This window comes from Lissotriton helveticus, chromosome 12, assembly GCF_964261635.1.
Source record: "Lissotriton helveticus chromosome 12, aLisHel1.1, whole genome shotgun sequence".
In the NCBI taxonomy this organism is placed as follows: Eukaryota; Metazoa; Chordata; class Amphibia; order Caudata; family Salamandridae; genus Lissotriton; species Lissotriton helveticus.
The window spans coordinates 88,695,497-88,723,049 of record NC_136073.1 but is presented as its reverse complement, the minus strand read 5'-3'; the positions used below and the strand labels follow the sequence as shown (position 1 = coordinate 88,723,049).

At 41.1% G+C, this 27,553-nt stretch overlaps 1 protein-coding gene across 1 annotated transcript in view; it reads left to right on the top strand.

Moving 5' to 3' along the window:
* Positions 1–27,553, top strand: part of LOC144797902 (extracellular calcium-sensing receptor-like) — a 109,864-nt gene that overhangs the window by 8,977 nt on the left and 73,334 nt on the right. The window contains exon 4 of the mRNA XM_078668704.1: positions 20,324–20,548. Within this exon, the coding sequence (XP_078524830.1) occupies positions 20,324–20,548 (225 nt within the window). The remainder of the gene's footprint in view (positions 1–20,323; positions 20,549–27,553) is intronic.

Genomic DNA, 27,553 nt, shown 5'->3' with positions numbered 1-27,553 from the left:
AACTCCCCTAAATGCAGCGGCAGATCGGTATTTAATAAGGCATGCACATCTGTGCGGGTCCTTATTAAGTGGTAACCAGTTGCATATCAGGGCGCTCAACAATATCGGGGAAAGTCACTTTTCTATAAGTCTTCAAGGGTGCTCCAAGGGAAAATAAGTTGGTTACCAATCAACCCCACCTAAATCTACAAACGTAGATAGCACACTTTCAAAAAAGTTTAACCTGAGCACTCAAATGTCTATTATACATGTACATATAATCTTATTCATCCAAGTATTCCTCAGTTATGAAATATCCATCGCCGTGTGGTAGCTTCCTAAATCACTCAATCATTCAAATGTTGTCCGTATTACTCCCCATTACTTTTAGTATCACTTGCACTAAATCCTTGTCTTCCGTAATCCAAAACAAATGAGCCTTACACAAGTGCGTGATCCTGGGCCCGTATACTGAGAGCGCCCCATATTAAGAAAACTGTGTCCCATTCTCAACACGTTGACCGGGGTTCTGAAAAAGAAGCTACCATACGGCGATGGATATTTCATAACGGTTCTTGAACGAACATTGTTGAAAATCGCCTAGTTAAAGGTGGAACTTAATTATTTTGTCAGGTGAGTATACAGTTGTGAGCCCTGAAGAAGTCTTAGTGCTAAATAGCAGCACGACGAAACGGTGTTGGCTGCTTTTTATTTAGACTTGAACTTGGAACAATAAGGCTGCTTTTCATTGGATGTGAACTTGGAAAAATAAATATCAATTTGGAGTACATGGATTTTGTGAGCTGAATTCATATGGACATAATAATAAGCAACAAGACTGACTGTGCCAACTGAGCAACACTTGGATGAATAAGATTATATGTACATGTATAATAGACATTTGAGTGCTCAGGGTAAACTTTTTTGACACTTCTGTGCGGGTGTTTGCCACGTGAAGGACAAATGTTTCAAGGGAAGTAAGGGCGACTTTTTTCTGGGACAAAAGAGCTCTTATTCGACTCATCTTGTTGAACTCTGCCTTCAAGGTCGGAATCGACGGCCAGATGGAAACATCCAGCTTCCCATGTGGAGGAGGAAACATTACGTTTTTACAACAAACTACATGTTGTAAGACCGTAACGATGTAAGGAATTCCTACCAGCATCCCACAACAATCTTCATTATTTAAAAGTAAATAACTACCGTTTGCTAGTAATGTGAATGTGGGTGTGATAGCAGGCGTCGGTATACCTTTTAAGACACATGCCAAATTAGGCGCTTTCTGATTACACAAGCCATGCAATTGGATATTCCTACACACTAACGAGCGATCAGGTGTTGTTGTGCAATCTTCACCATTCAAATAAACCTCTTTTCCCTCCCTCAGGCACCTATAGGTAAATGGTAGTGACCAAGCTTCATGGAGATAAGCGGTACCCAGAGGTTCATACCTGCCAATAGCATAGTACTTCATGCAAGCTTTGAACTTCAAAAGAGGGAAAGGTAATGTTATTAGCCCATGTACGAGCCACACAGCAGAATATGTCTCAGACACAGAAAACGGCAAAGGTTCTAACTTTTCAATATGTAACATAGAAAAAGTTGAATCTTTCATAGACATAAATTGCTGTTTGTCAGTCAAATTAAAAGGGGCAAATAATGAGGATGTGTTCATGTAGTCCCATGGCACTTTCCTAGCCTTTAACATTTGTAAAGTCCATGCAAACTGCATAATGGAACGCAATTGATTTTGGCCATGGTACAAAACAGAGACATCTTCTTGCACAGTATCAACAACAGGCGAAACAATATTATCTAATGTGTAAATGCGGGAAGAAAGTGTGTTAATGCTGTTATCTACAACTGCTAGCACCTTTTCTAAATTTGCTTGATCTATAGCCCTTAAGCCGTAAGCAGCCTCAATCTGGTACAGTTTCCAAACTTCGTTGTAAATAGCATATATCCACCTTTTGGATCTGCCAGAAGCAGGGCCCTTGACAAAGTCATTCAGATCAACACCGTCAGTCAATTTGGAGAAATGAAGCTTAACTGACGCTAAAGTGGAGTTATTTTAGCCGATTCTGACGCAGCTTGCCTACAGAATAGGTAGTTACATAATGGTCACTCTCAAAACGGGGATCCACCCTAACCTGTGTGTAGCCAGGGGCTAAACCCAGAAAACTATGTTGACAAGAATCTGGACTTCTTTGCCACAACAGCCAACCCTTAGGATCCAAACTGGATATGTTAAAAGTAGAATTCAGCAAGGGTCTGTAATTCCCTGATAGAAATACTGGTATTATTATCCCAACCGGGGTACTCTTCCAATTCTGGAAAAGAAGGAGCATTTAATTTTTTAGTAGTAGCCAATCCAAAACAGGTGGTTTGTGAAATAGTCGAATTCAGAAACAACATGTGATTCGGGATGAGACATACACGATGCAAAGCCTCTGTGCCTTGCACTTGTCAACTTTTAGAACCCCAAACAGATTTAAGATCAATTGTATCTTTCCACAGTTCATAGCCCCCAATAGCCAATTGGTCGAGAAAGGACTTGGAATATAACAATTTTGTGTGGGTAAGTCTAACTTTGGAAGAGGATTTCTCGGTCATCTTAAAATAAAATGCATTAGGATTCGACTGTTTGAAATCAGTAAAATAAGTGAATCTCTTTAAAAGAGAATTTGAGCTGCCTTCCACAGGAGCGGGGCAATGTTCCCATTGCATATAATTAACCATATTCCTCCTTGTGTTTGCCTTATGCAGGTAGTGATTGCCATAGTGTTGATAACAGAACAAATCACCATAATTAGCTGAATCTAAGTATAAATCCTCAGCATCAAAATCAGCATAATATTTCAAATCTGAAAACAAAGCCTCTACGGCTTTAACATCCCATTCATCAGAGCGTATATTTTGTTTTATCACATCCCCCATAGAAACTCTTAGTATATTCGGGACATTTATAACCTCTGTGGGACCCTGTAGTTGAAATTCAACAGCATCCCATAAAATCCCATCTAAAACGGGGCGAGCAGTAATGTTTATTAAAAAAATCAGGTCCCTCTTCAACCTGTGTGATGCGGAATGGGGTGCCAATGTTCCATTAATATGTCGAATAGCAGTCCTCTCTTCAACGTAGTGTCCATTCACAAGACGGAAAAAATACATCACTAATCTAATTGACATAAACAAAAAAATTGAAAAAAGAACCAACCAAATGTAAGTCCAAGGAGGAATCAAAAAATATTTTTTAAACCATGTTGCAAAAACAGAAAGTTCTGAAGGGGAATTCGATGTGGTAGATCTGGACTCAGTGGCCAAACATGTTTGTAAATCGGGCAGCGATAAGTCTGTGGGGTAAGTATACCTAGTCTCATCAAGATGAGCATCAGGTGGGGTATTCAATAGAGGACTTGAAACTGCAGGCATCTCAAAGGCAACATCAGGCCTGTTGTTAGGAGCCGGAGCCAAAACAGAATTTCTCAGTATCGATGGACAGGAGACCGCAAGTGTCATACTAAGAAGAATCGGCCACTCTGTGTAATTTGACATTGTCAATTGAGATTTACCTTTTTTCCTTTCGACATGGAAGTGGAGGTAAAATGACTGTTCTTGTGCCCTGCACGCCAAGTACAGGAACTGGAGCTCGATATGAGGGACCAAATTCTTTCTTATTCTCAATCTTCTCTCGGACCAGTTCACCAACTCGGGGTAGCCAGCCAACTACCGGAATCTGCAATGCAGCATCAGATGTGGAGGGCAAGTGTTCCTTTGCAAGACTGTCTCTCGCCTCTTGTGGATTCTGTAAAACATTGCAATGCTCATCTATGTCAAAGGGGGCAGCAGCCGGCACCTGGTCTAGACCTTCAAGTCCAGGACAAACATTTAGATACCAAGAGCATCTCATATGGGGTCTGCCCACCCAGAGACCTTCTAGGGAGATTATTAAGTGCACGCTGTACGCTATTGAGATGGGCTAGCCAGTTCCTGCCGGTACCTATAAGCCTAGCTGTCAATGATTGCTTTAAGTCACGGTTAATCCGCTCCACAACACCATTACCCTCAGGTCGGTATGGAGACGAAAATTTGACTTGGACCCCCAATGAACTCATGGCATCCTTGTACGCCTTAGAGGCGAACTCTGGACCCTGGTCTGAATGGAAGGTGCCACACGCAAAATTTCCCACAAAGACACGCGGATCTCTTATGACAGTTCGTGAATCAGCACTTCGGTGAGGCCACACCCATACCAAGTGCGTGCAAGAATCAACTGCAACTAAGATATACTTATACGCAGTATCTGAAGAATAAGGACCGCAGTGGTCCAAATAAACACAACCAAGTGGTTTATTGGAAATGTACAACTGTGTTTGGGGCGGACGCACAGCAGACAAAGGCTTGATCTGCTGACAAATGTCACATTGAAGGACCTAATCACGCGTCTGTTTATACAGTCCCCGCCACCAAAAGCGAAGTTGTAACTGAGATACAGTGGCCAAAACGCCCGCATGAGCGGACGCAACATCATCGTGGGCAGCTGTAATCAGCGCTGACCTGCGGTCCACGTTGGGAATCAATCTGTCACCAACGTCTGGTATTTTCACATAAGGAACTTTAGCAGGACTTAAATGATAGGAATACTTTGAAGGAAATCCAGTTGGACATTTACTTCCCTTCTCAGTAGCGGCAATTGCTGCCAAGATGTCATCATCAATCTTACTTTTGGAAGGTGTAACTGCTGCAACCAAATATGTCAAAACTGCTGTCTTCGCAGCCTTATTGGCCAAACTATTGCCACACGCTGATGACCAAGAGTATGAATTACATACACGAGTGGCAGTTGCTCTTTAAGTTCAGCCACTCGAACCCAGATCATTTTATGTTTTATTGTGCTACCTTTGGAATCACGATAGTCGTTCTGAGTCCAAAAGAACAGATTGTCATTGTAAGACTGGACACAGTAGTAGGAGTCACTCACAATAAGAGTAGTCACATCAGTGTCCGCGTACTCCAATGCAAGCATCAGAGCATGGAGCTCCACTAACTGGGTGGTACAGCGCCCTAACGTCTGTGTATGCACAACATCGGACTTGAATTTTTTATTCACCATGGTACCAACCACAATAGCGCAAGCTGAGACGTATGCGTGCGCGGAACCGTCAGTGTAAATGATACAATGGAAATCCTCCAAAGGGCGCATGTTCAAAGGGGCAGGATGAACAAATTCATACTGCAAGAACTCCTACGACCGTAAGGAAGCGTAAAAAATTAACGTGACATCCTGAGACATCAATGATGTCGCCCATTGTATCCACTGTGGGTGCAAAGCTTTAGAATTAGGTACCCAGGCTTTCGTCACTGCCTCCAAGTCAGGATACGGGGTACAACCAACATGCGATTTTCCTGCGACTTTGCGCGTTCCTTCAGAATCGCCATTTGCACTGCTGTCAAAACTTTTTCCACAGTGGAAAACCGAATTTCAGCCAAAGTGTACAAGTGTGACTTGTAAGCGATAGGTATTGTGTCACCTTCATTAAAAGTAAGGTATGTGAAACCCATAGCCCCAGGGACGATTCTTATCACCAGGTTGGTGTGGTTATCATGAGTCAGTAAGAATTTAGATTCTAGCAGATCAACCTGCAAAGATTGCAAAATGGCAGAAGGTTTAGGTAGCCAGCACGATTTGGTAACAGTTGGTTGTATCAAAGCATATAATTGCTTGATACGCTGGGCATATTCGGGAATGTAAGTACGCCCGAAATTAAAAAATCCCAGCAAGGATTGCAATTTTTTCAGTGTTGTAGGAGCGCGCATTTCTCCAAGAAGTGAGGACCCAATCCTCGACCTCCATTGTTGTGTTCATAGGAACAACACTGTGTACTCTACAATGTAGGACTTTGCAAAGTTAAATTTGTAACCGAAGTCCGCAAAATTACAAATTATGCGGTCAACGCGGCACAGATGCACACATATCTCGTCATCTGTGAGATGAATGTCATCCACATACGAACACACATCTGGGTCGATTCTCTCTAAAAGAGAAACTATACGGGCAGCAAACACACCTTGACTTATCTTATAGCTCATTGCCAAATATTTGAATTTTCTGTGTGCCACCACTGGTGAAAGCAGTCCATTGACTACTTAAATCAGAAAAATTGTGGGCAAAAAAAACATTAGATATGTCAAGCGTGGTTTTAAATCTTTTACTCACAAGACCGTCCACTAGGGCAGAGCCGTGGGTATTCTGTACTGCACAGGTACGGCACTGCGAGTTTAGATGCCGGTAATCCAATACCAAATGGTAAGAACCGTCAGGTTTGGTCACAGTAAAAAGAGGGTTATTCATCTGAGACACACAAGTTTCAATCACACCTTGATATCCCAATTGTTCAAGGATTTCTGTGACTGAAGCTTTCGCTTCACACCGCATGGGATATTGAGGTTGAGGCTGTGGCTTAGACCGCAAGGGAATCTCATGTTGGGGAGAGAATTTATCCCAACCACAGTGAGTATGGTACAAAGCAGGTGCAAGGGCCTTAGCCCACTCTTCTGCAAAATTCAGCGAATGCTCCTTTGACATTGTGTGCGCGAAACTAGGGAGGATTTCCTCCTCCCCTCTCGGAGCTGTGAGAACAAAAGGTGGGGGCCAGTCAGCCTCTGCTAACAAAATGTTGTATGTAGTTGTAAGATTTTCCCAAAATACCCCTTTTATGGTATATTGTATGTCACAATAAAATAAAAGGTCGATTTCAAATAGCCTATCAGGGGGAGCCACTCTAGTATCACCTGTCTCAATAACAACAAATTTGTCAGTCGCTGTCACCTTCAGTAGTGGACGCAGGGCCTCTCGAACAATGATAATCTACGCCGCGCTGTCCAACAGCGTCAGCGCCCACGTCTGATTCCGAAGCTGTGTTCTCATTATCTGTGGCATATCTTGCTGTTAAAGCGGCAACTTTCTTTTTCTGAAACTGTTGTCTTTTCTGTGAAGAATCGTCCTGTTTGCCTTTTCCGTCCCTCGGGCGGGGTTGGTCGCAACTCTGCTGGCCACCCCTGCCTCTGCCGCTGCCTCCACCACGGGACAATGAGGCCAATGTGTCTTGTAAAGAATGAGGAGAACATTGATCAGGAGCCTGAAATCGATCAGGTGACTTAATCGTAGTGCAGTCGCGCAAGTCATAAGAGTGCTCAGTAGACACAGGCACTGGTGACGCGGGAAGGGACTCCTGTTTCTGTTGTTGTTTTCCCTGTTCCTTGTTTTTGTTCCAATTTTGCTTTGAAGGTTTGGGTTGATCGTCTTTTTCAGACTTCGACCCCTGAGTCTGTTTTTTATCGTTAGCACAAAAGGGCTTGACACCTAGACTATTACAGCCTATGGTCTTATAAGCCGCCGTAATATTTCTCGGTAACTGACGGGGTTTTTCGGGGACATCGCGTAAGGCATTAGACACATGGAAGTTAACCGCATCTCCCTTCATATTAGAAAGGACGAGATTGGAAACTAAGTCAAATGAGCCAACAAGTCTCATTCCCAATTCAACTGCAGCCTCAGGTCCGTGTTCATCTTGAACGTGTTTAATGACCGCCCGCAGGACAGCCATTGACGGAGTGCAGAAGCACCTCGTGTACACTGCTGTAAAGATTCTACCCCATGACTCGCAGTCACCGGCTTCAGGTACCACGTCCTTGGGCAAACTAATTGTAAGAATTCTGTGTTCCAGAACCAGCTGATAACATTTCTCGGCAAGCCAGAAAGGCATATCATCCTTATCCTGGGGATGCTTGCCCATAACCGCATTAACCATGACGGGACTAAGCTTCATCCCGCTCGTTCCGGCTGGGAGCACCGCAACACCAGGGGCCCGCCCTGCAAATTGCGGGGAATATATTGAACCAAGGCCCTAATAACTCCAATGGTGGAGGTGTATAGGGGCCTCAACTCAGCAACGGGGACTACCCCAGCATGAGGATGCGGGGTAAATCCAGCCAAAACAGGCCAAGAAGTGCCTGGAATGGAAAAAGGACCTAATCTAATCGCCGTTAAACTGTGGGGAAGAGCACCATTAAACCAAACACGGTGCTGCCATGAAATCGGAATTTCCTGTGTCCTACAAGGAACATATTCCCCGAGCACGACTGTGTGAGTGTAAGTGTGAAACACCTGAGTAGCCGCATCCACAGCTGGAAATGTCAACCATGAGTAGAAAATCTCCAACAGGTAAGCTACCTCAGCACTCACCACTAAAATAACTGCCATGCCCTCCAAGCCAACGTTATAAGCCTGCAAAGGATTGCGGACCACAATGCGACTATGGTGCGGTATGTCAACGTCAGCCATAACGACACAGTTAAGAAAGGTACAATGAAAAACAATGTAGCACAACTGGGTAGTAATTCAAAAGGAAAACTGTTTTTAAAGATTCAAGCTTGAAAAGACCTATTTAACTATAGGTAGGTTTATCCGTCACCACTGTTAACCGGAAAGAATAGTGAATGGGTTAACAACTGATATAAGCACTACTCAAGCGTCATGAAATAAGACCACCTACGTATGGGCGCCATGTTGCTCAGTGACCGAAATGTGAACAGAGATTTTCAGGACCCCAGTGAATTATGGTGTACCAAAAACTCACCTTAGTACCCAACATCCCCTACCAGACTAGCATCAGTGTCTCATTAGCTCTTCATCCTATAGCAAAGTAACCAATGATTAGACAACCCAGAACATACAACTTAGGATAACTCAGGTAAGGTGGGAAACATGAGCACTCTTACGTTATACTCTCATACCAGTCAAGAACAGGGAGTAAAGGGAGACACGAGCAAGTTTAAAATGTTTATTTCAACGCCGTGTTCTTAGGTGCAGCATCTTAGCTAATACAAGCAGACATATGATAAGAAATAAGATTGTCAGCATAGTTACTATTCCATAAAATACAAAGGGAGAAAGCATGTTATAATGCTAAATGGAAACAGGTTAAATATATACCTATATATTTCACCCTCCCTTGCATAGGCGACCCCATACCTCGATTAGCAGGAGTGAATCACATCGGGTTCTGCACAAGCTCTCAGCATACAAATGTTCTCCAAGTGTGTTCAATCATGCCTACAAAGTGTATTATTAAAGGCGCCAATATCTGAGCTGTCCACAGCTGCATATATGTTATGTCTAGAACATGCGCTGATCAGTTCGAACAAAAGCAACAGTGTTGATATAACCTTGAAGGCCTCGGCAGTCACTGTTCAGACTAAGCTTACAAAGCAAGTCTAGCAATGTGGACAAATGAGTTATTCTCATGTGAAACAAAACTCTCAGCCTAACGCGAAACAATAACTAACGTGTGCGCTGTATGCAAAAAAAAGCAAAAGGTAAAATGGCGTTTAAACTTCTAAAAAGCTCATGCTAACTTAATACTGTATAAATGTAAGGCTCCGCCCCACTACAGCACCCTGCCCAGGGGGGTTCCTTAGGCCTTCCAAAGGGTTGTCCAATGTGTACAGAAAGGGAAGGGTTAGGCCTGGCCAATGTGGACACTGGCCAGGTCAGCATGGCAGTTAGCAACTGCACACAAGCACTGCGGTGGCAGGCCTGAGACACAATTTTAGCACTACTCATGTGGGTGGCACAATCAGTGCTGCAGGCCCACTAGTAGCATTTAAATCACCAGCGCTGGCACACTCAGTGCACTTTAATAGGGACTTCCTGGTAAAACAAATATACCAATCATGGATACCAATCACAATAACAATTTACACAGAGAGTATATGCACTTTAGCACTGGTCAGCAGTGGTAAAGTACACAGAGTCCTATTGCCAACAACCACAGGTCAGGAAAAACAAGGGAGGAAGAAGCAAAAAGTTTGGGGATAACCCTGCAAAAAGGGCAATTTCCAACAGTAGGTATTGTTAGGTCTGCATTTTTGGAGAAAATGTCATTTGTGGTTTGCTAATAACTTTGGCTGTGTTTGACGGATCTTCATGAAACTTTTGAAAAATGCTATTTTGCTCTTTGATGCATAGTTTCTTCATGGAAAGTTTCTGGGTGATTGGTTATACATGGAATGGGAAAAAGGGGGCGAGGGCAAAACGCAAATTCCCAAAGTATTTTCCACAGACTTTTTTTAAAAGGTATACTGCCAAAATGGCTGGACAAATATACTCCAAATTAGGCAAGAAGCTAGATATTGTTCCTAAAGCATGCTTTTTGTAATTTGGTGTGAATCTGTTCAGTAATTTAGGAGAAATTAAGGTACACAATTATTTGTACATCCGGATAGTTAGGTTTGAGGGACTCTAGCTGGAGTCCTGTGAGCACAGGTCAAAAAAATACAGCATTCCAATTAGCCTGGGTTTTAGTTTCCCTTGGGCCTTAGCACTGATTGGCTGGTGCAACATGAAAGAAAATGTTGCAGCAGCCTTTAAGACTTGGGGACTTAGCCTCATGAGATTATTTTTGAAAAAGATATATGGGGGCAGGGCATCCCATGTGGGGTGATGGATATTGTATTTTTATTTCAATTGTTTGAGCCCTAGTATGGGGCACGTCCTGAAGGTCATTAGAAAAAAATATTTGGAAGATAGCTATGAGTTGGGCAATCCTTCTTAAGCCATTCGTAGGCCTCAGGGACCCCATCCTGCTGGCCTAATATTAAATAAAGTAGAGGGTGCATGTAGCCCCTCTCCCTGGGCCACTACTGGGTCCTGTGGACCCCATCACCCGGTGTCGATTTGTAAAAATAACAAAGGGGGGGGGTGTACATAATCCATACATGAGCCACTTGTGGGCCCCAGGGACCCCATCCTGTTGGGCTAAATTTCTTAAAACACAAGAGTGGATTAGTTAGGGTCTCAATAAATGATTTTGATTCTCAACCATTGGTAGCTTGGCAATGAGCAGGCAGGTTTAACTTGGGAGACAGGTGTGTAAAGCATTTAGAAACATCAATACATTAGGTAAGTAAGACACAACACACAATCAAAATCAAACACCAATTTGACAATGAATGCCAAAATGACAAAAATTCAATGTAGGGAACCAGCGATATGAATTTTTAAAGATAGACAGTATAACTAGTGCTTAGAAGCAAAAAGTGTTCAAAAGGTAAAAAAAAGGTCTTGCTGGACCGAGATAAAGTCAAAAAATCTTTACTCTTACTTGCAAAGTGTTTCTTGATGCAGGAAAATGGTCCACAGCACCATTTAAGGGTTCAGATACTCTGGTTTGCCTCTTGGTGTCTGGAGCTGCAACTCCCACAATGCACCTTGTCAGCTTATAGAGCTTTTTACTAAAGTTTTCCAAACTTCTTGAACTTCTTCCAGACGGTCTTCTAGAGGGTTCAAAGTGTCCACATCACCAACTAAGGGGTCTAGAATCTGTCTCCGAGGTGGAACTTGGGTTGTTGGATCTACAGTTCCCGCAATGCACATGGCCAAATCCATAAAAGTCCACTGGACACACTCCGGAATGGGGACTTCTTGATGGAGATTATGTAGGTGGGCTATGTTAAACTGTAGCTTACAGTAATTCCATTCCTTAACCCTTCTTGAAGCAGGGCAAAGTACTTAGGGCCGTAATCCCATATTATGCAGCAGGTGCAGTCATTCAGAGTGCAGACCTTTGGGGTGCAGATGAAGTTTGCAGCAGGGCAGTTCTTATTCTCGTAGTTTCATGCAGCAGATCTGGGGAGCTAGGCTGCTGGCCCAAATTTATTCTGTTTTTGGGCGTCAAGCAGGGGGGCATCCATGACCAACAGGACTCAGGGTGCCTCCCTCAGGTATTATCACTTTCTGCGAAGTGTGGCATATTTCTGGCCCAGGAAGCAAAATTCTCACTAAGTGGAGAATATACCTCCTTGAAGGTTAGATCAGTCTAAGATTCAATAACAACCCCCTTCCAACCCAATGACTAATCCAATTACTGAGGCTCTTGTGTGACTGAAGGTGCAGGATGTGAGGGTCAGCTTGTGCTTGTCCCATAATGTCATTCTCCCTCTGTAGACCAGGTTAGCTACCCCACCATATTCCTGCCTTTTGGCGTCTGCAGCTAAAGTTCTCCAGCCACAGGAAATCCATTTTCTCCTCTGATAGGATACTTTGCACCTCACCAATGAGCACTGGCTTAACCTGGGAAAAGCTGGCCAATCAAGAGAGGGCAGCTGGAAAGCTGTATTTTGACTCACAGAAAAGAAAACGTAATAACTTTTTTTCAGTAATAGTTATTATAAATATAACTGTGGTAAGTTGTTGGATTTATCTTAACTATAACTTTAAAGTATATTTTTGGGTGGGTCCTGTCAATATTTATACTTAAATAAAATATCTAATTATTAGCCTATGGAGCCATTTACTACAATAGGGAAAAATGGATTGGCAGTTTTTCCCTCTCCAGGGCTTATATAACATATTTTATAATGTCCCTGTTTATAGTTGTTACAAGGCACCATATCCACGGGGAACCTAAGAGAGACCTTAAGTGTGACTTATATGTACAAACAGGATTGTTTGAGACTTTGGAAGTACCTATAAATCCAAAGTCAAATTTCCATATAAACTTAACGTCAAAGCAGCCTGAAAGGCATTGCTGCCTTTAAAATGACAGCAGGCAACACCGTTTTGCACACATGGTAAGCAGAGCCCAGGATGCAGCCAGAGTCAGTTTCCAATAGTACAAAGCAAAAAAATGCGGGTGATCAGGGCAAAAAGGATGACTTTCTCACAATTACTTTGTGGCACAAATTATATTTACTAGAAATAACTATAACTGGTGAAATTCAATATTTTTTATAGTTTGTCACTGAACTTTTCACCTATAACGTTACTTTTAGCTTTTTTTATATATATGCACACTTACATGTCAGCCATCAAACCCGACAGGTATAAGCAATCGCAATGGAGCGCACACCGCTAGCCCCTCCTCCGGATCGCCCCTCGGGAATCTGCTACATGGAGTTCTTGAGTGGTTCACCCATGTGGGTGCAAGTAGGTACTTGTAAAACTGATGATCTCTAGACCCGATACATGTCCCGGGTTTTTGGATATCGCCCGAGACATGGCTCGGGTTTCGGGATAACTTCCCTCATCAGTAGAGAAAATAGTTAGGGGTGGAAGAGAAGGCCGCCAAACAACCGTCAATGGCCTCGAAGCCCGAACCGGCACGCAGGTGCGTCGTCCAGGAGCCCGTCGGCTCAAAGCTCAAGGGAGCCAATTTGTATAAGCAATCACACTGGAGCGCATACCGCTAGCCCCTCCTCCAGATCGCCCCTCGGGAATCTGCTACATGGAGTTCTTGAGTGGTCTACCCATGTGGGTGCAAGTAGGTGCAAACCCGACAGGTGCCAGATTACATGGAAAGCAAGAAACTGCATGCATTCATGAAGAAAAAATCCATCATGGAAATAAGTGAGGCACTCGATTAGTGAAGTGCAATTACTTTTTTTAATGCCCAAAACTCACGTATCAGACAAAACAATGCTTTTCGGGCGTGCCTTAAGTATTATTCACGTTGATTGTTTCTACATTTCAATTCATTTAAAAATCAATCAAAGCATTGTCAAGAGTAATTCATTAAAACCATAACAATACATGTGCAAAAGTCACATTCAGATAAGTAAAAAGATCAAGATCAATAGATAAAAACTATTATCACAGACATTCTCAAGATAAATAAAATGTCTTATTAATGCCTTTAGAGGAGATGTTATAAATGTTGATTTTGAAGCTCAAACTAGAACCTAATGCTGGGAGCAAGCCAATTCAATACTCCAGAATTGCTTCGATATCTGGAAAGTGCATATGTTTAAAAAGATCCTGAGTACATTGCAGCAGACAAGTGTCTTGCTGAGAAATAAAATGAGTAGTGGTGAGTAAAATACATTAAAACATTTAATTGACTGGTCATGTGCTAAAAGATTCAGTGATAACAGACTATAAAAGACAATTCGTAAAATAGAGCATTGGTGGCAACCATTGATATCAAACAGGTAAGTATTGCACAAAAGAGAGGTCCATGCTTGCCATTGGTGGCTTTTAACTGAAAGGAGGTTTATCTTTCGAGACTACACCTAACCAGTTTTATTAAGTTCTTTAAAGATTTCCTTTAGCAGGCTAACATATTTGCCAATGTTTACCATATCACATGACTCATAGTGAAGACAAAGGTCGTGGCCTCTTTGCAGGTTTGTGTTCTCTTGGCTTAAAAATGTTTTCATAACAGGGTGCGCCGGGCATGCAGCAGCACAGCGCAGATATCCAATACATTATTAAACAACTCTGTTTTATAGCCACATAGCCTACAGTTGGCTATCATGGAAAGAGGGTGCCATTTTTCTTTGATCTGGAGGCATATCAATCTTGCAGCCATGATTTGTTTAAAACAGGCCTTTCCAGTTGAGCACTGAAGGTACGGTTGTGATCTCAGACAGGACAGGCGCTTATTAAGATGTGATGTAGCTACTGCTTCAAGGACTAGTGTGTTCTTCAGCCTGGTCATATCAGTTAGCATTGACAGTGATTTTGTCTGTATTTTCACACTGTTTTTAAATGCTGTGTGCAAGAGCAGACAACTCTTCAGTTTGTACCGGTCCATTTGGAGGGTAATGAATAATGTGTTTAGATAGTTGGTCCAAGGGCTGTTCTTTAAGTCAAATATGTGTTGAAGAGCTGATTTCAGTGTGTTATGCAGGGTCTTGCTAATCCTATAGCAGTATTTTAGGAAGGCACCCAACCCTAAGTGGTAAATGTTTATCTCATTACTGACAGTGTTGCTTTACAACTGAATAGTGGCTGCCATCTGGTAATTTGTGAAATGTAAGATTTTTACAGATAGAACTTTGCAGTATTTCTCAAAATTAATATCTGTCCTTATGAAACAAGAATCACAATTGAAAGAATCAACTATTTTCTCTTTTTATTGTAATTAATTAATCACCTGGAAACATATTGATTTAATTTTTTTGGTGCACATATTCTTTCACATTCTAATTGGTTTACATATGTACTCAGAAACTGACTTGCCATGTATTCATACCCAAGTGGGCTTCTTTATTATCGTCCATTGGTCCTCTGAAAACCTCTCAATCTCATTTGAATAATTTACTTATGTATTCAAACACTGGAATGGCCTGTGACCAAGCCCTAGTGGCCTATATCTTCTCAATTAATGGTATTGAAGTCATACATTTGTAGAAATCTATCTCTCCTTTCTATGTCCCACCATAATCCAAATTATATGCTCATCACACTCCAGACGGATAATTATCAAAACAAATTCCCCTATCACATTGTCACATGCTCATGCCGCAGCGTGTGTATCATAACATCAATCATATATATTTTGTGACACTTCTGCGATATGCTGTCATTGTACCCATCCTCTATAGTTTTCAAATATCAGAGTATAGATAAAAACAGAGAACCAGGAGAGATTAGAGGAAGGGGCGAATAAAGCTGTTTTATTAAATCTGATGGTAAGAACCTATTTAAAGAGTAAAAACAAAATTAACCCCTATAGACTCTGCATGCAACGCTGAAGTCATAAACACTCTATATACATTTTAAAAACAACAAAAATAGGATACAATATATATCTTGGGTTTACTGATCCCCCAAGAAAACATGAAGTTTCTTGCCCATATTAAAGCCAATAGCCTCTAAGCAAATCAACTTTACAAGGTATTTAGAATCCAAGCGACGTAGTGTCAACTCTAGCTTCTCCTCTGTGATTTGATGACCATATCAAGGGCAAAGTATTGCATTTCAGCAGATCTTTTCCCATTGATATTCTGAGAATGTTTCAGGGGTGAATATGCAAGATCCTTATTTGATATTGCCCTCATCATTTGATTTACTGGTAAATTAGTGCTGCCAATATGGTATTTGGAACATGAGCATCTAATTGCATACACTACATAATCTGGCTTGCGCGTTATGGCACATCTTATATATTTTATTCTCATCAACATGACATATAAAGTAGCTTATGGCGATAACATATTTACAGTTTTTGCATGACATGAGGCTATGTTTTGCTGACATCCATGTTGTTTTTCTCTCCTCTTAAAATAATTTTTAAGTTGATTATCATTTAAAGGCCTCCCTTTTCTAAATGTCATCATGGGAGGCCTAGATATAATTATTCTCAAGGCTGGATCTGTCTTAATCACCTTCCAGTGTTTTCTGAATTTAATGTGTTCTAAGCTGAATGTTGTTATAAATGTTGTATCCTCAATGTATTCCCCTGTTTCCTCTTACTCCATTGGAACCTAACATCCTCTCTTTTTCCATTGTTTTGGTTTATCCTAGGCTTGATCTATGATATCAGCAGGTTATGCTCTTTTCTAAATCAGTCAAAATACTGTAAGCTTTTATTTAAAATCTTTGTTCTATGCTCATATTTCTCATTCATTCGCAATAGTTCACTAGAAGGAATAGTCAATTTCTTAGTTATTGGATTAAAACTCTTCATATGCAGGACATTATTGACTGAATTAGATTTTCAGTACACTGAAATGTCATCTATGTCTAAACAACCATTCAGAAAGAGTACACGTTGCTTACTCATATTTAACATGAACCTCAAGTTCAAATCATGATCATTTAGTCCCTGAACAAAATTCTCAACATCTCCTTGTTCCACTTTCCAGATGAAACACAAATAATTGATGTGTCACACACATGTGTGTATATATTGCTCCAAATTGGTCTCATGTAGTACCTGCTCCTCCCACCACCCCATACACAAATATGCATTGCTGACGGCAAAGCAGACACCCACAGCAGTCCCTCTTAATTGTTTGCATAGTATGCTGTTAAAAAGAAATATGTTTCCTCCAAGACATCATCGTAAACGTTTTTAGCAGCATCATAGAATGATCATATCATTTGGTGGATCTTGATTTTAAGAGGTGATGGCATGCTTTTATTCCATCTTCATGTTTTAATGATAGTTTAAAGCAATGTTACATCCATTGTAACCAGTATGTAATCAGTTTCCCATCTTAGATCAAATATTAATTGCAGAAAATCCACCAAATCTTTAATGTATGTGGGTAAAGTCTAGACATAAGAACGTAAAAATGGTCAATGTAATGTGAGGGATTTTCAAAAAGACTCATTTATGAAGATAGGTCTCCCTGGTGGTTTGTTTATGTCTTTAGGTACCTTAGTCAATAAATAAAGTACTGGAATTCTCGGGTGGTCATTTTAAGACAATGGTATTCCTCTTGCTCTAGAAAGCTTTTCTGCCACCACTTACATATTTTTTTTTTATTGAAACTCTGTTTCAGATTTCTGTTTTAAATCTGCATGGTACATTTTAGGGATTTCAGTATAGCATTCCTAATCAGAAATCTATTTTATTTACCTTACTCAAATATAAGTCTCTTGGCAAAAGAACAATATCTTCCCTTTATCTGCAGTGTTTCCGAGTAGATTTGTGTTTTTTAAGAGATGTTACAGCTGATTGGTGTTGATTGTTCCCAAAACATTTGTTTTTGTAATTAGATTCAGATTCAATTTCTTTAAATCTTCAGTCTCTAAATTGTTAAATGTATCAATATCATCATATGCAGTATAGGGGAGAAAAGATGAGGTCTTACAAAATACATACTGACACTATCAGAGGTTTCAAAACCTAGTTTCAGGGCCAGCTCAGTATCATCCATCTCCTCACAAGCTTCCATATTACTACCTCCCCCTGATTCTCATTCTAATGTGGACAGATTATAAAGGCCTTTAATGTCACTTATTTATAACTCACAATCTGATTTAAGTAACCATAACTTATACCCTAAGGTAATTACAACTCCCACTCCCACCATGCGCAGTTTTCTCATCAATGATTTCATTTCACATGTTGAAGTGATATTATCAATCATATCGGAGGAGATGCCATGAGTGATGTCATATGTGGGGTAATTAGCAGTGCATGGCTAGTGCACAAGGTATGTCACATTAGGGCACACGTTATAGTTACTTGAGATAACCATAACTGGTGAATGATAACTGTAACTGGTGAATGTCATTGGTTTTATATACTTAAAACGTTATATCGTAACTGAAACCCTCACCTAACTGTAACTTTACCTTAATCTTTGTTTTTGTAAGTGCATTTCTATGTTTTTTAACATAAAGTAATGTTCTATTACCATACGTAAAGCCAATCTCTTGCCAGGCCCTGTGGCCAACCCCCCACAGGCAGCCAACCCCAATCTATGCACATCTGAAGGCACGTCATTGGCTGCAGGCTCCGCTGAGCAGACACTCTCTCATTCTTTATGGAATTCAGCCCTGGGATTGGGGCCCTCAGGCTTCACAGAGGCTTGGGGAGGAGTGCCACATGGCCCCTCATCAAAAGGAATATTTTGCACTGAACAAAATGTGAGTACCAATTTCTAGAGGCAGCCAATCAGATCTTACAATGATCCTCAATGGCATAAAATGTATGACATTTTTTAGCCGTAATTGCTCAAAACGTATTTAACGATTGTAAACCAAATCACAAAACCACCCTTTCTGGACCATGATCTACCTTTCTGCCAAATTTGGTGGAAATCTCTTCATGCATTTGGGCTGTAGCTGTGTAAATTTTCTATGGAAAAATGAATGAGAAAAACATTTTTGGGACCCTCCTATGTCTCTGACCCACTTGACAGAACACCCCCAAAATGTTTAGGATCGAGCTGAGGTGGAAGATCTTATGTTTTGGAAGTTTCACGAAGAATATTAGGAAAATATACATAACAAACAACCTATCAAGCACTGTGTCTCTAAACCTCCAATGTTTAAGGTGCTGGTCTGTTTAGAGTTTGATTCATCACCCGACTATGCTCATTCTGCACTGTTTTACCAAGGGAGAAATATTCTAGATTACTGTTCATAATATCGAGGTCCATCTATTGAAAAAGAAAATTGTAGAAAGAGTTGCCTTTGATTTCTTATTAGGAAGCTGATGCTGCTTAATGTTACATGACATCTATAACTGATCTATGGTTAACCACAGTCCACCAAGAGCTATGCATTACTTTTCCAGCAGAGCTAGAATGGCATAGTTCACAGAGGTTCTTTTTGGACCTTCTGCATTCTGCTACACTTTGATCATACCATCCCTACTCTTGAGTGGTATCACTTTACTATTGGTGCTGAAACAAGTTTAGTGGAATGAGCGCTGGAATAGGCTCTCTTTTATTTTTGTTGCTCAACCTGGGAACCTGAAGGTTCTGCACTTAATAAGGTTCCTGTATTTTCTCTTGTAGCTGCTAGATATGAATGTTGTAAAGATTTTGTTTCCTTGTTATATGAGCTCTGCTTGAGGTAGCTAACACATCCTCCATAATTTATACTAAAATCTGGGAGCACAAGAGAGTGATACTTGCCCTATTAAACTTTATGCAAACATCCTACGGATGTTACTGTCCCAATGACCAACTGAAATAAACATGTACTTCTCCTTCAAAGCTAAAGATTTAAAGACTTATTAGTAAAAAAGCACAGTCTTTGCTATTTTAGTAATTATAGATACATATTCAATGAATATTCCCATTTTTGGTCTATATTAGATGGCCCATTCTTTTCAACACTCCACCAGCACTACATGGCTTTTTGTTCTATAAAGTCAGTAAGAGAAATGCTACAATATTCTCTCTCACAAACATCCCAATGAGGTCTACTACAGTCCTTATTTTGCTATGACAAAAGAGGAAAATATGATAAAAAATAAAATAGTGGGTCAATTTATTCATGGTATTTGGAAGTCCCATAAACTTGCCCAGATCAGAAATAGTAGTTATTGTGTATGAAGCTGATAGATAGACTAATCAGCAGTGGAGTAAGGTTTATGCTGGCCAACTCAGAGTCTTAGAAGGAGACTACCAAACATATACAACATTGGGGGGGAGCCTATTGAGTATATCTCAAAAACGATAGAAGGTGAGCCTAATTCTTTAGAAATACACTACAACAATGTTGTCTTTCAGGCACCATCAACCATTATTACTGCTACCAAAGACATGTTGTAGTTAACACAATCCCACAGTGGCACAGGCTGATCAAGGAGAAAGACAAGTTGACCAAAGAGAATTGGAGGGAACGTTTCCAGTGCAGGTGACATTCAATTATTTTGGTTGAAACCCCAAATGAAGCAATCTGAAATGACATATGCCAACAAAGATGATAGCATGCAATGTTCATGTTGAATTACAGCAGTGTGGCTTCTCAATGGTGTAGGACAAATGCTTTCATAAAGGTCTAAAATGTATGCAAAGCAAAACACATTGCTAGTTTTAACTGGTAGGTAGATTTATCAGAAGATTTACTAACGTCTCTTGTCTTCTTCAATAGCTCCTCCACTATCTAAAGGATGTAGGCTTCAACATTGCAGGTGGCACGAAGGCATTTTTTGATAGTTTTGGTAATCCGCTGCCTCAATATGATGTTGTACAGTGGCAGCTGGGGACAGACAGAACAATCCAGCACAGGACCGTGGGTCACTATGATTCGAGTGCTTACTCAGGAGAAAGCCTTAAGATAAAGTCCAGTGCAATCAAATGGGCAAGAACCCAAGAGGTATGTGAGGCTGAGTTATATTTCCAAAGCCTATATCTTGTCCATAGCTTGTATGTATCTATTCATATATTTGTTTGACGTCTGCAAGAGAACATCTACGTATCTAAGTAAATCTATGCTTAATATGAATAAAGGTCACTGCATAGTTTTCATATCATTTATTTGGTCAGATGTTTATGGGTTCCTGTTTAGATCATAATATGTAAATATTATTACAACTATTTTATCTGAATTTGCTTCACTATTGAACTATTGAGGCTAATATAAAGTTAAAAGAAAATATTAGTTATAAAAATGCACAAATAAATTAGCTTCAAATACAGCAACACTTTAAAGTCTGGGTTTAGGCAATACAACTTTAAATCTTGATATAATATCTTCCTTATATATGCATACGCTTTCTATGTAGGTATATATCTATATATTGTTGCTTTACTCTTTTGCTTTAAACCTTTGACTTGCTCCAATGCACCTCTCTGACACACCCTATACCTCTCTCAATATATCCTCTATCTCCACTGTCTGACTCATCCCAAATCTCTTTTAACTACTATGATCTCTAAAATAACACTTTCTAAGTACTTCTGTCATGTATCGTTCCTTAAACTCATCCAAACCCTCATTTTACTACTATAATATCCCTAGTCCCTCTCTAGAGACTCTTCCCTCCTCTATCTCTCCTTTTACTCATCCCAAACCTCATCGTATTAATACTGTTAGAAACCGGGCTTCTATGGAGATGCCACCCCACATTGTGCCCCCATTAGAACTACTAGATGCTGTGTTTTGACTCTGATAGTGCACTGGGACCGGCTAACCAGGCCCAGTGCGTGCTTGTGCTCTTTCCCCTAAAAAGTACTTTGCCTCCTTATAAGTCCCTAGTTGATGGTACCAGGGGTTACCCAGGACAATGGTGATAAAGGATTCACCAGGGAAGCCGCTCTGTATTGTGCCCCCCTGTGTGACCCAAGTAAAAGTAGGGCTGCAGATCTGCCATTGCAGCCCTGTGTGAGCAGCCTGTCTGCTCGAGAGTGACTCTTCACACACCATGAGCTGCAGAGCCACACCACTGCCTTAATGTAAGTAAGTCACTCTTAAGGTTGTCCTCTTAAGCCCAAGAGTTTGCGTGTATTACACTAAAGGTGTGTATAGATATGTTTATACGCAGATATATATCCCTACAGTAACCCTGTAAAGCAAGGTTTTCCTGTACGTGAATGACATTCCATATGCTAACAAAGGCTGGCTACCAAGGAATCATGAGATAGCCAGCTCCATTATGGAACAACTGAATTGTGTTGTGTTTGGAATCAAACACTGTGCTTCTTCACCCCCAACATGATACTTATGTCGATGATGAGCTGGCATGCACAAGGATGCCACCCTGCGTGGGAGCCCTCCTAGGATACAAAGCTCCAATGGCTTGGTGGGCTTCAGAAGGGTAGTATTTACAGCTTTCAAGGTGGTGAGACTTAAGGGCTTCACAGCCTGTGATGTATAAGAGTACTTGTACCCCTCAGGACAAAGCCCTCCCCAGGTAAAACATATATGAGACAGAAAAGAGATGAATTGAAAAGAGATATTTATTGGACTGTGGAAATTCCAAACTGAACTAAGGCAAGCCATCTGGATCATTAAAAATAGTAAGTCATCAGTATCCTAATAGTAGTATTTTTATGAAAGCTACATTAAGAAATTCAAAACAGCGATGATTGGAGTTAATAAGAAATCAAAAGAGATGAATGTTGGAATGTGGTTTATTAGTAGATGTAGGTAGGTACCTACCATTAGCAATAAGGCCACAATCACAATATAAGGTCCAGTGAAGTTCTTCATAAATTATTTCCTTGCTCAACCCTTGGTTGCTGGATGTGAGCATGCAGGCTTAACTCGGGAGAAAGCTGTGTAAAGCATTTAAATACATCAATCATTAAATAAATAAGACACAACAAACAATAAAATTATAACAACAATTTATATATATAGGAAATATATTTATGATTAAAATTACACCAAAATGACACAAATCCCGTGTAGGTAACAAGAGATATGATTTTTCAAAGATGACATACTAGTGCCTAAACCTGAAAAGCGCCAACTTGAATGGGACAAAGTCAAAGTTTGAGGCTGACCATGTTGGAGTACGGGACACAATGAGCGAAAGGACCCGGTCAAGTTTTTACATTCTGACTTTGTCATTTTTCCTGAAGCTTTCCTTTCGACGTCGAGAGAGGCACCCTGTCAGGCCGGGTTTAGAATCGATGGCAGCGGCTTATTACAGCAAAATACCTCAGTGAAATCCTGGAAGTCTTGAATTCCGGAGTTTTCAGCGGGACAACCCTGAATTCCAGGCTGGGCTGCAGTTCCAAGTGGCGGCTTGACTCTTGACAACAGGTCAGGCAACTTATTGAGTTTTTTAACAAACATTCTCCAAATGATCTCAAACTTCTGGATCTTCTTCTAGAAGGTAATTTTGGGGTTTGTCCACAACACCAATCCAAGATTCCAGAATCTCTGAGTTGCTCCTTGGGACATTGAGACTACAGTTCCCAAAATGTATCTAGCCAAATCCATAAAAGTCTAGTTGAATGTGGTCAGTTGGATTCTTCTTGGTGGAGATGATGCAGGTGGAATTCATTTAACCTGTTGCCTCAGGGATTCTACTCCTTCAACTGTTACAGCAAGACAAAGTCCTTTTGGGTCTAAAGACCAAGGTGTGTAGTTGGTGCAGTTCTTGTGTCTGCAGTCCTCTCTTGTGCAGTTCAAGGGTCCAGCAGGGTAATCAACCTTCTTTGTGTAGTTTCAAGGTAAGGAACTGAGTTGCTGGGCAGCCCTCCCAAATCTATCCTTGTCCTTGGGTGACATGCAAGTGGACATCCCTGACCAATGAGGTACAGGTTGTCACCCAGAGGTATAGCAGCTTCCTCTGAAGTGAGGCATATTCTTGTCTCAGAATGCACTTTACTTAAAAATCCAAAATGAAGAAACTTTCTCCTGGATGTTAAGATCTGGCTAAGCCAACCCACTGGTGTGACTAACTTTCCCCAACACTTCCCTTCTAGCCCCTCTGTTAATTCATTTACTGGGGCTACTCTCTACCTGGGGTGCAGGACGAGGGGGTGAGCTTGGGTCCTGTCTCAACTGTCATTCCCTCTTTGAAAACCAGTTTAGCTACTCACCTCCTTCCTGCCTTTTGCTCTGCAGCTGCAGATCTTCTCCCACTAGATGTCCTTTGTGTCTAGAAGGGCCACTTCACACTCTATCAGAGCAGTTTTGCTCACCCTGTCAATGAAATACACGGCCCAGCCTTTCATTGTTTGTCATGTGTCTTAACTCACTGCACTTAAACTATCCACCTCGGTGCCTTCCGATCTCAAACTTTGGAGTTCACTAAAGGGATCTGTCTCAGCCCCACTCTGTTTAACATTTTTGTGGCTCCCTTAGCGGACTTGCTCAGGGAACTGGGTTTTATTCCAATCTCATACGCTGATGACACCTAGCTTCTAATGGCTTTTGATAAAAACTCTCCCAATATCCAGTCGATCTTTTCAGAAGGCATGACAGCCATATCGGCTTGGATGAGGAACAATTTCCTGCAGCTTAATGGAGGTAAACGGAGATTATGATATTTGGAGAAGCTCCTCTACTCTGGTCCCCAGATTGGTGGCCAATCTACCTGGGTGCTGTCCCGGTCCCCAAAGCAGTGGTAAAAAACGTAGGTGTACACCTGGACCAGAAACTAACAATGAAGTAGCAAGTCGCTACCACCATAGGCTCCTGCTTTCATATGCTTAGCCTCTTGAATTGGGTCTTCCCTTTTTTCCCCATGAGAGTTTGTAAATCACTCCTTCAAGCATTAATATTAAGCGGCCTGGACTACCATAATGCCCTCCTGATCTCAGCCAACGAATCCTCCCTCAATAGACTTCAGGTGGTCCAAAACACTGCAGCACGTCTAGTTTCCAACTAACCTGCCTGGACCGCCTCCCTGCTGCTTCTTCATGGACTACATTGGTTGCCAATCCGCAAGCGGATCCTATTTAAGGTCTGCTGCACTGTGCACAACGCACTTCACGGCAATGGCCCTAGCTACTTAGCAGATAGAGTCACCTGATATCAGCCTTCCAGAACACTTTGGTCATGCTCTAAATCGCTACTTTCGGTGCCCCGTGTAAACAAATCCCACTTAGGTGGGAAAGCTTTCTACTGTCTAGCCCCCTCCTATTGGAATCAACTCCACAGCCACCTCAGGAAATGCCCTGATTATCTACTCTGCCGAAAGCTCCTTAAAACTCAGCTTTTCTGAAAACCTCTTCTTTTGCTTACTGTAGCACTCCCGTAGTGTGGAGATACCCCTCTGGGGTGATTTGGGGGCTTATAAGACACAAAATAAAATTAATACAATAAATCAGGAGAGGCTGCTGGAAGGCTTGATTTTGGCACATCAGAAACAGTTATAGTTATAGTAAATCCAACTTTGGCAAGTTGTTGGATTTATTCTACCTTCTTAATTCTTTGAATTATATTTGTAGCTCACTCCTGTCAATAGCGATACTTTAGTAAAATATTCCCATGTACGCCTATTGAACCAAGGTGCCCCAAAGGGGGAAAATAAAATTGGCAGTTTTTCTTCACCAAGGCATATAAACAATATTTTATAATGTCCCTGCTCATTTTAGCATAGCACCCTACCCATGGGACACCTAGCGCAGGTTTGACCTACATGTACAAATAAGGTAGTTTAAGACTTTGGACGTACCTTGTAATTCCAAAGTCGAATGTGCATATCATTTTAATTTAAAAGCAGCCTGCAAATCAGGAATGACTATTAAAATGACAGCTGGCAACAGGGCAGTGCGCACTTAAGTGCATTAAATCTGCTGGACCTCTAAACCTACATAAACTACAATATTCAAGGAGCATACAGGCAGGTTGTCCTGCCAATTGTAATTGCATCTAATTACATTACACCTTGTACACAGAGCACTGGCCCTGCGTCTGGTTAGCAAAGCCCAGGGCACAATCAGAGTCAGAAAACCAGCATTTACTTGTCGAAATGGGGCAAAAGGTAGGGGAACACTGCAAAAAGCCCTAATTTCTCACAATGAAACAGTTCCTTGTAATTCTTTAATGCTTCTACATACATCAAGAAAGGTTCTATTCAATGTGCAAGCTTTAGGCCAATATATAAACAGAGATGCCAAGATACTAACACCAATAAAGTGTAGAAAACGACAACGAAATGTCGAACATATCACAAACCGTATACAATTTGTTAGCAATAAATGCACAAATTATGCTGTGCTAATCCAGCATATGATCTCTCCCTTTATGCTCTTGCAGCAATCATGCAAGTAATCTAATAAGTACAACATTCCCTTTTATTCTTTATTGTTGAGATTTTCAATTACATTTATTAATAAGTCTTTATTTCGATTTTTCATCATAAAAGACAGAAAATTTCAAAAATAAAACCAGTTTCATTCATTTATAAAATACACCATTATACTCTAAATCTAAAACTTATTCCACAACAACATAATTAATAAGTTATAAATATATAAATACATGTTAAAAGGGTTTTTATAAAAGGATTAAACAATTCATCTAGCAAAAAGGCTTAATCTTCATCAGTTAACCTCATCAGCGCGGCGCGAATTTTCGCGCTGTGCTGAAGGTTCTATTGAGCGGGCGGGGCTATGACGGAGTGGTTCCGTCATTAGCACAGCTCAACCGGCGCTCATGACGGAACCACTCCGTCATGAGCACTGAAGGGGTTAATTGATAAAAGTTAGCAAGTATGTGCCACAAGAAAGTTTAATATTCAGACTACATCCGCAACTAAGGGTTTCATATTTCATCATTGACCAACTACTTTCCCCCCCCCCATTTTATTGCGTAGGGCCCATGCCCAGCTCAAGTACTTTGATACACCAATTACGACAAAGTTTGTAAGATCTGATTTCAATATTCTATTAGCAACCATTGCCGATCTTGTATTCAAAGTTAAACATACTGGTTTCAACCAAACACTCCTCAGCTGGTGATAAGCAGGACATACAAATAGAAAATGGTCAACACTTTCACTAAGATCATGGCAAAATATGCACTTATCGCTACCAGCAGAATTCAATTTGCTTGTAAACCGCCGTAGAGGTAATGTACCTATTCTAAACTGGTGGTACAATTTACGATCGCGGGGCTTCGTAATAGGATCCCAGTATCCTTCCATAAGAGTTTCATCCTTTAATTCGAGAAAATTACTTGACAGTGAATGGGAGATGTGAGACGAAAATCTCTTGATCTTAACCACCTCCCAATATGCCGCTTTAAGGGACCCTTTTGAAGGAAATTCTGCAACATCTGGATGATCCCATAAATTCTTCATCCCCATATCAACCAACAGGATCCTTATTGCAGACAACCATGGGATCTTATGTGATCGACTCAGGCCCCTCACTTCCAATAAAGCCTTGGCAAACAATGAAAGTTCCGGGTTAGTCCATGAACGCCTCCAGAAAGCAAGTGGTCTATAACGTGCTACATCTGCAAGTGCATGACAGCCAAGATCGAGGAGCAGTGGTAGGAGGGGAGACGATTGTGGCAGACCTATTAACAGTCTCATAAACTTATTTTGGGCTAAGGAGAGCGGAGACAAATTACTAAAGCCCCAAATTTCAGCTCCATATAATATTGCTGGACTAATTTTGGTAGCAGATATCTTACCAATAGGGGCTATAGGTTTAGTTAAGGACAATCTATGCTCCTTAACCAGGGCGCCGGCCAACTGGGCATGCTTTAGAGCTAGCATTTCGACTTGGGGCTTGGTAACACCCAAGTAGGTAAATACATCTGTCTGCTCCAGTAAGGTGCCGTCCATATAAACATTCGCCTTAACTGATTTGGACCTGTGGAGCACCATAAACTTTGTTTTCCCTACATTGACCACCAGCTCATGTTCGCGCCAGAACACCTCAAAACGAGACAGTGCCAGCTGTAATCCCT